Genomic DNA, 9,769 nt, shown 5'->3' with positions numbered 1-9,769 from the left:
ACTTCCTGTTTCCACAAGGCATTTCCTGTTCAGCCTCACAGAATCACTTTTCTGTAGAACAGCGGGGATCTGACAAAGAACTGACTTAAATAAACATTGTCTTCTGTTGCCTTTAAAGTTGTTTATATTTTATAGCATCAAAGGACATAGTCCTTCTGAAGGTGCATTATGTACAAGTAAATTATTTTCTTAAACCTGACTTTCCTAATTTTTTATTTGCCAAAATGGTATGGGATATGCCAAGTCATTATGGAATTATACTTAAGAGATTCTAGTGATGATGATTATAAAATAGGATACACCTTCCTTTAAAGCTGATTTTGACGATATCAGATAATCATACTGTAACTGTGTTTTCTGCAATTGTAGATACAATATAGTATCTGATTGGACCACAGTGCTGCACATTACTTCTCACTGACATTCGCATCTGCTTCTTCTGATACTTTTTCAATAGACAATTTCACCAAATTACACAAGATAAAAGTAAAATGAGCAGTGCTATGTGAGACATAATGTAATATTTAAAATAGTATTGCAATTTGCATATATATATATATATATTTAAAACCACCTGTATTTGTAGTATTTTCAATTGCAATCTACAAAATAACCTAGGACTACTGGCATGGTAACCAGAACATTTCTACTTAACAAAAAAGATAGAGAAAGGAAGGGGCAGACTACCTTTAACAGTGTTCAAGACTGTAGTATGATACATTATGTACAGTAATGTGAAAATCGAATTCTACATGTTCAAAAAAATCAAAAACTAATAGAATGCTTCATTGATCAGGCTGGGAGACTATGTCCATCAGTCACCGATCTCAACAGATAAACTAAAAATAACAGTGAGTACGTTTTCCTTAAAAGTAATTGGTGTAGCAGGCTTTGGGATGAATTTTAAGCCTTTTAAGTATTTGGGTACTGTGTAGAATAATTTTAATGAAACACGTATTTCCTTACCAGTTCAGTTTCAATGAAACCTTGATATCTAAATAGAGACCAGTGTATAGAGAGATCTCTATATAGATATATACATATATCTGTTTTAGTCAGAATCCTTAAACACTAAAATCAATCATCCAGAGATATAAACTGATAGGAAATAATATCCATCAACCAAAACTTGTAATGCATTTCATGTTCAGATAATGACTTTAATTACAAATCCTGGAGCTAAATCTTTGCCTATTACCTGTTGCATAAAAGCAGCCTGCTCCCCAGATTCCATTTCCTGGATCTGAGCATCTTCATCACTGTCCACTGGCTCCTCCTTGACCTTCACAGCCCCAACTTGTCCCAGTGTGTCATCCACACAAGCACTGCTGTCGCTCCTAGTGCTGTTGCCACTAGAGGGCGATCTGTCTTCCTGCATCGCCTGGTCCCCCTGAAGCTCTTCCTCTGCTTCCTCAAGGTGGCTGCCTGGTTGCTTCAGTTGTTCAATAGATTTCGAAAGCAGCTAGAAGAGAGTGTTCAGGAATTCAAAATTCAATAGCTCTTGACGGTAACAAAGAAGCAAATTAGACTTTGATTTCTAATAACTCTACTTCAGTACACTCTGACTTCTACTCACTGAACATCCATTTCAGAATGAACTTGTATGCAACAAGCTTCCTCAGTATAATTAAATCTGAAGCAGCCCCGTCATTTCCACATGGTATTGCTGTGGCAGGTGGAAAACGAGGTCTGTATTTTTTTGTTGTTGTTTTGTTTTGTTTTTAATGGATTGCTCTTTACCACACTTAGAAAAGGGTGGGAAAAAAGGTAACCTTTGTCCAAGGAAACCATGAAACTTTCACAAGGACAAGTTTTACTTGAGTCAATTTTCCCAAAAGAGGAAAAGGGATAATGAAAAACTTCCTCAATTGCATTTCCCAACAAATGTAAACTGCTCTGAAAGCCAGAACCACAAATGTTGAGTCCTTATAGATCTAATTTTCCCGTATCTATACGGTCAAACTACAGTCAAATGATAAAGCAACTTCTTACATATATGTGTAAAACACAGAAATATTCTTTTTGAAATTCTGTATTTTAAAAAGATGCAGGATTTTTAAAAATTTTGACAATATTAAAACGTTTTATGGAGAGACCCAAGTGCAAATTAAGTAATAGGAAACAAGGAATTATCTTCTAATTTGAAAAGTATTATTTTAGACACCTTATTTTAAAAATTAAATCATATTTAATCTTTCATAAGCATATGAGTTAACTGCTTAATGATTAAAAAAGATAATTGCCAACATACCTAACCTAAATAACAGCAAAATACCATTGTGTAAAAACTCAATAAAAAGAGAAAAAGTCTCAAAATGATTTCATCTCACATAAGCCTTTTGTTTTATTTCACAATGGCCCTATTGACTTGTCATCTGTAGATCCTGAACTGTGTTTTCCAGAGTTTGTCAGTTTTCTGCTAAGTCAGTGCCTACATAAGCAACATGCCAATTATCCCAACAAGCAGCACACTCACAATACCACAACTAAAATCATGAATACATATTTTTCTATATAAAATTAAAGTTTATCTCCCACTCACACCTAACTAGGTTTTTAAAACTAAATATGTTTTAAAGTTTGAATACATAAGTATTCAAACTTTGGAGGGCACCTTAACCTCTTAAAGGCTTATAGATTTTCCTCTAGTCCATGAAGCCCCAAATAGCCCTGAACATGCTAATGAAGCCCATTAATTTCACTGTAGGTAGATTTATTTGAAGTTTTCATTCATTTGTTCAACAAATATTTACTGAATGCCAACTATGTTCAAGACACCATCCTAAGCATTGGGAAAATAGCCATTGCTTTGCCCTCATGGAGCTTATTATAGTTTAGTGTGTTAGAAAGGTATCAAATAGATAAATTTATTCTTATTTTCAAGGAGGATAAATGCTTTAAAGGACAAAACACAGGGTATTATAAGAGCACATACTGCTTGGCATAGGAGCAGGAATAGGGATTGATAAGGGAGTTTCACCGGGGAAGTACTAGGTTTACACTGAGACAGGAAGTGTGAAGGACGAAGAGGGGTTATCTACATGGGTGTGAAAAATGGAAGGTGGGGGTGGAAATAAGGATGGGGAGCATTTCTGGCAGAAGACAAAGTGTGTGGGAACTACTGGAAAAGGAGCTCAGTGAATCTGAGCAAATGAAAGGCTAGTGGGGTTTGAGGACCAGAGGAAAATGCTGAAAGATGATGATGGATAGAACGACACAGTTTACAATATATTTGGGTGGAGAGTAAGAATTTAGAGGAATAATCTGAGCAAATGAAAGGCTAGTGGGGTTTGAGGACCAGAGGAAAATGCTGAAAGATGATGTTGGATAGAATGACACAGTTTACAATATATTTGGGTGGAGAGTAAGAATTTAGAGGAATAAAATATAACTCAGGATAAACCATATGTAAGAACTAAATATCACCAAACCTAAGTTACATGTGATCAAACTGAGAGAACATATACAAAGGAAAGAAAGAAAATTTAAATATTAATTTCCTTTATGCTTATAATCTAACATGTATTGGTGCTGGGAAGTCAGCATAAGGAGAACATCATGATTTAAATGTCCTCAAGTACTTTTTAGGAAATCATCTGCAGGATTTTTCCCTCAATTCTGAAGACTAATCAGTTCTTCCTGTCTTAAATATATAATACTTTGCACACTGTTGAGATTCTGGAGAAAAGAGACTACACAGTAGTCCTGAAATTTGACTACACAGTTGTAGACTCCCATTTAACTGGCTGTTAGAGAAAGAACAGGCAACACCACACAAACTAAGCAATATTTTAAAGGAAAAGTCCCAGCTTGGGCTGGAACACCAGGAATAAAGACATTATGTGACACACGCCACTCATTATTCAGGAAGAGAGATCATCAGTCATTCCTGCAACCTTTACCTCCACCCCTCACATCAGACTACATGTAAGAGCACTTAGAGGATCTTGTGGGGAGGAGGGATCTATCTGAGAAAAGATTTTATTAACTAAGTAAAGGAGGCTGCAAGAGCCCCTCAGAGAAACTATACACAAGAAGATTGCTAACACTTTATCTTCGGGACAAATGCTCGCTGAAGTGTAGAAACTCTCCATCTCACTACCGTAGCATAGTTGGAAAAGTTAATGGGAGCTTGCTCATAAGAGCTGGTGGACAAAGAGGACACTTGTGAGTCAAGTGGACACCCAAGAGACGTGTTCAAAGATCCTGCCAGTAAGAGCTTCTTGGGGACAACAGAAAAAATGATATGGGATATGTGGCCATAGAGTATAAACTGAGGGCAACTGATAAAAGGTGAGCAAGACAGCACATGGCCAGTGTCCAGGAAATGCCATGTCAGAAGTCCCTGCTTACTGGGGGGGGGTGACTCTGAACCTTGGCCAGCTTCTGGATGTCTGATATTACAGGGAGTCCTCAATAACCAAGAGGAAGCTACAAACAGCACCAGCTAAGTAAAAACACTTTTCTGTTGCTGTTCTTCTCCTTCCTATTCCTGGCTCGAAATGGCCTTTTAGTGTCTTGACCCCTTAACCTCCAATGGTCTTGAACTCTGTCTCAGCTCCCAATCCAGCTAAGTAAAAACACTTTTCTGTTGCTGTTCTTCTCCTTCCTATTCCTGGCTCGAAATGACCTTTTAGTGTCTTGACCCCTTAACCTCCAATGGTCTTGAACTCTGTCTCAGCTCCCAATATCATGATCTTACCCTAGACCTCATCGTTACCAATAACCGTATACTCCCCTAATCTCAGTTTCAAACATCCTCCCTTTCTCCTGGCTCATTCTCAGAATATTCTGATCCAGCCATTCCCCAATTCTAGTCAGTCCTCCAACCTTCAGCTCTCCTGCCTTTTTCAATGTGGTTTTACTGGACACGTTAGATTTCTAACCTTGGTTAGAATCTAAATCTCTGCCAACGTCAACCAGCTTAATGAGCTAGGAAACAATGAACAAATAAATACTCATGCTGAGTATTTCTCTTTAAATTCAAGACCGTACCCTGCAATGGGCCCTCGGTGCTGCCTGGCAATCTGCTCATTTCTCTAGTTAATTCACTCTCAGTCTTTCAAACACTATTTCATACTACCTCCTCTCTCCTCAAACTTCTAACATCCCCATCGTTTCCTCACTCCCTGCTGATACCTTTGCTTCTTATTTCAAAGGAGAAATTTAGTATCCTGCTGCCACACTCTTACAATGCTGTCCCGTCCACCCTTCCTGCTGTTACGAGGAAGCAAATGTCTGCACTCCTATCTCAGTCAAGCCCTCAGCTTTTGCCCTGGATCCCAGCCACTCCTACAGTTCTCCACTTTGCCCTCCATCATGTTTCCCCTCTCTGCTAAAGTATTCTCATTTGTACACTTTCAGAAATACCATCCATCTTAAATAAAACTTCCCTTGACCTCCTGACCCCCCACCACTATTATATACCTCCCTTCATATGCAACTCCTTGAGTTATCTGTCTTCACTCTCTTCATTTCTCTTTTCCCATTTTCTTTAGAATCCATGTCAACTGGGTTTTCATCCACACCATTTGACCAAAATCTCTCTTGCTAAGGTCAATAAAGACTACATGGATGCCAAATTCAGTGGACATTTAAATAATATATTAATAGGTGTCAGTGAAGGTGAAGCATTTTAGAAAGGAAAACAAGAAAAAAATTATAACATGTTTAAAAGCAATTGATATTAGTGGCAAAGACCAGACAAACTGTCTAAGTGTTAATTTACTAGAACATAATTTCCTATCGACAGCAAGTAAGTCAAAGAAAATCTCTAATACTAACAAAACCCTGAGTTTTCATAGAATATATGTGCACATTTAACAGAAAACCTTCTGAAATCTAACCTGCTAATGTATTTCTGAGGTCACTGAAGTATCCAGAAATCACATCATTTAGTCCATGAATCAAATTTGATCAGTATTTACAACCTTACTGACATGGATACATATATATGACGCTGCACATAACAATTTTCAGTGTGCAATACAAAAGCAATGCCATTTGTTCTAGTCAGTTCCTTTGGCTTCATCTACACTTTTGAGACACTAAAGGACACACGAGGGAGAAAAGAGCCAGAATGAATAATGTTGTGATCACTTGGCAAGAAGGCCAAATGACAAAATGACCTTTTTCCAAGAAAAGAATTCCTTAATGGTTTGTAAAAGAAACGTTTCTTGACATAAAACAGTAACTTATAAGTGGAAATCATATAGATATAAGATGTTGGAGTTGAAAATTTTCTAATATCATTCTTAAAACCCTCCTTTTTTAAAGAAAGAATCTCATGCCCAGAAGCCAAGTCATCTCCCAGATTGCAAAGCATGAATTTGTGATTTTTTTTAAAGAGCAGAAACCTAGAACTTTTTATACCCTCTCACTCTCCATTCTTTTAAATGGCTATATTTTGATGAAAACTGAATTAATATACACAATTACAATCTCTCCCCTGAGCTCCAAACTTGTATTAACTTAACTTCTTTGCTTAGATCTAGAATATCTAATAGGTATGTATCACTAACGTTAAATAGCTCAAAAAATAACCTTTAACCCCATCCCACCAAATCTTTCTCATTTGAGTGAACTGCATTACCCAATTGCACAAGCCAAAAATTTAGGATCTATCCTTGTTTCTGTCTCACTTACATTCTCCATTCAATCTATTAGCAAGCCCCTAGCAATTCAACCCCCAAAGTATAGCCTTTATCTTACACATTTCTCCATTTCTACCGCTACCATGGTAGCCCTAAATACCATCATTTTCTCCTGAACTACCAAAATATCCTACCACCATTTGGGCTTTTTGGTTCTCAACAGTTTGGGCCAAATAGCCTACTGCTTGCCTTCTTGGTCCTCAACAGTTCATTCTCTTACTGTAGCTCTAATAATTCTTTTCAAAATATAATTTAGGTAACATCAGTTCTCAACTTAAAGTCCTCCCATTATGGTTATAATAAATGAAAAGCTCTTAACAGGGTCCTCAGTCTTCCTATGACCTGCCACCCCACCCCCCGGCCTCACTTAGCATCTCATCCTGTCTTGTTCATGAGCTCCAGTTACACTATCCTCTGGCTGTCCCATGACCATGAACATGCCTGTTCTCCCACAGGGCCTTCGTATATATGCTGTGCTCACCTCACTCCCTCAAATCCTTATATGCCTGACTGGCTCCTTCTTTTCAGATTTTACCTCTATTACTATCTCATTAATATATTTTCTTTATATCCCTTATTACTGTCTGGCATTATATTGCTATCTCTGTCTACAATAGTAGTTGTTTATCTCACCCAGTATAATATAAACTTCATGAGGACATGGGCTTGATGTTTTTCATCCTTTTCTGTCCCAATACCTAATACATTGCACAACACCTGGTTGGAGCTTCGCACATATTTGAAAGCTTAATTAATGCTTAGAAACAATGCTTTGACACTTTTCCTCCTATGTTATGAAACAAAGTCAATGTCTATGTGACAATTACTACCACTTTTTCATCTTCTTTGGAATAGAATGTACTCTTGGTGAAGATTCACAAAATACAAAAGAGATAAAGGGGATGTCCTGGAGCCAATTTTGCAAAATATAAATGCATAGTTATTTGACTAAAGCTGTTTTTTGTTTAAACAATCAAATGTGCCAGAGCGGAAAAGTTAGCAATTACCATCAGCAGAGAAAATCTACAAACAAAAGTCACAGAGAAATTCTGCCTGCCAGGTTTGACTTATTTCATATTCTTAAAATAAAAAATTACTTGGTGCTATTAGTAAGTTTTTGACTATTTACTAGGAAAGTAAATATTCGGATTATGTTGTTTTCTGCATGTTTTTCAATTACAAATATGACCATTACAAACATGATATGGGCCAACCCTGTTCTAATTTGTACTTCCATCGAGTGGCTCCAGATGTAGTGAGGAGATGTCTGCTTACTCTCAGTGGGGTGGCAGTGTCTCTCTTTGGTTGAACATCTGGAGGTGATCCCCCAGCAAAGTCGAGCTGTTGCCTTGCTGGCTGGAAAACAGAAGACGAAACATCTGTGTGACAGATCAATGTGCAAGCCTATGTGAATCTCTGCTGAGGCCCCATCTGTAAAACACACCGTGTGCCATTTGTATGACACCAGGTGAGTTACCCGGGTGCAGAACCCAGCTGAAATGAAGATGAGGCGGCTGCAAAGCTTCTCCTTTTTCTTTTATCCATGCTCGTCCTCATCTGTCAGTGTGTCTGGATTCTCCATGCTCCTGTGCAGCAATTGTGCCGAACACTGAGAATGCTATCAGCAGTCTATGACCATTCTTGCTTGTAACACACATACACTTATACACAGATATTCTGTAGGCCCGATAGCATGGAAATGTACCCAAATTTCTAATGCCTTCAAATATTATAACTAAACCCTTCAATTTTTATCAGTCCCTGCTAGAGTCGTAATTATAGCAAATCCATAATTAGAGTGTTTTAAATTCCATGTTAAACATCATATATTGTTGTCTAATAATGTAAAATTTATTAACTAATGTTTAGAAGCTGTCACTAATTTTTACACATTATAACATTAAGTTCATCTCTGCGTAACTTACATTGCTTGATGCAAGTCTACAAGTCAACATAAGCATATGTGCTTTTAAATAAAATGTCCCTAAATTCTATCATTTTAATTTTTCCCACAGAAATGCTTCATTTCCCCACAAATATCTTTAGATGTGAAATATCAACTAAGAACAGGACTGTATAAAGAATAAGTCCATTTCTGATAGAAATCTGATTTTCTGACACTGTCAGCAGCAAACCAGTATGTACAACAGTTTGAATGTGGTTATTGAACTATGAAAGATGACCTTCAATACAACTCATCACTTTCTTATTTTGCCTCAGATTCTACTCGAGGTATGGCAATAGCACAAGTTTTTATTTTTCTTTTAAATAAATATTCTTCCTTTGGAAAATAAAACTTTTCTCTTAACCTCCAAGGAAACTAAATTTAAAAAGAATGATAAAATTCTGTCTCAATTCACAAAAAGATTAGGTATGCACCAACTGTTCTCAAAAACAACACGCAGAGCTTGGAGGGCTTTCAATTGGAGAGGTCTACTTAGAGAAGAACTCCAGTCTCAAGCCAAAATACTCCATGTCACTTCACTTCTGTGCATTGTAGGGAAATAATAATCAGAAAAATCAAAATTAAATAACAAGAAAAGAAAGACTTTCTAAATATTGGTTTAGTACTCACATAAATTAAAAGTCTAAACTGAAAAACATCCTTTCTTACCAATATTGAAGAAGTATAAAATGAATCTTTAATCTAAGGACCAAGTGAATTTTTAATAAATACTTCTTTCTCTTTTTAACTCTAAATGATTGTCCATCAATTATGTTTCAATTAAAAAAATAAAGAACAAATGATATGATTGTCCAAAACAATGCCTGCGTTCCTCTGGCTCTCAAAACTTACTAATATTTCAATAATTTACATAAGTGTTTCCTTCTAGAAAGGAGACTAAAAAAATTTCTTTCTTTCAGCTAGTTCAAGACAGTTGCCCATCACTTTCACTCTTTCAACAATTTTTTATTCAGAGCTTACTATATGCCAGGCCCTGGGAAGAGAATGGTCAGTGAAGCAAGATCCCAGCACTGAGTGAGGGAGACAGAAAATAAGCTCCAGAAGAGTAGAACTTGATGTGATAGGGAATGAAGGGGGCAGGGGTGAGTGTTTGTGTCTACGTTACTTTGGATGGGCAACAAAGGCCCTTCTGAAGAAGTGAAGTTTGAGC

General features: G+C 36.9%; 1 protein-coding gene across 1 annotated transcript in view; it reads right to left on the bottom strand.

Moving 5' to 3' along the window:
* Positions 1-576: 576 nt before the first annotated feature.
* The window catches only part of LOC103606804 (histone deacetylase 9-like), a gene marked incomplete at its 5' end in the record, with an annotated part of 39,726 nt that continues 30,533 nt past the window's right edge, over positions 577-9,769 (bottom strand). The window contains 2 exons of the mRNA XM_008591347.1: positions 577-1,462; positions 7,929-8,009. Of these exons, the coding sequence (XP_008589569.1) occupies positions 1,148-1,462; positions 7,929-8,009 (396 nt within the window). The remainder of the gene's footprint in view (positions 1,463-7,928; positions 8,010-9,769) is intronic.

Source organism: Galeopterus variegatus, unplaced genomic scaffold (assembly GCF_000696425.1).
Source record: "Galeopterus variegatus unplaced genomic scaffold, G_variegatus-3.0.2 Scaffold6854, whole genome shotgun sequence".
NCBI lineage: Eukaryota > Metazoa > Chordata > Mammalia > Dermoptera > Cynocephalidae > Galeopterus > Galeopterus variegatus.
The sequence above is the reverse complement of the archived record's forward strand: the minus strand, read 5'-3'. Positions and strand labels throughout refer to the sequence as shown.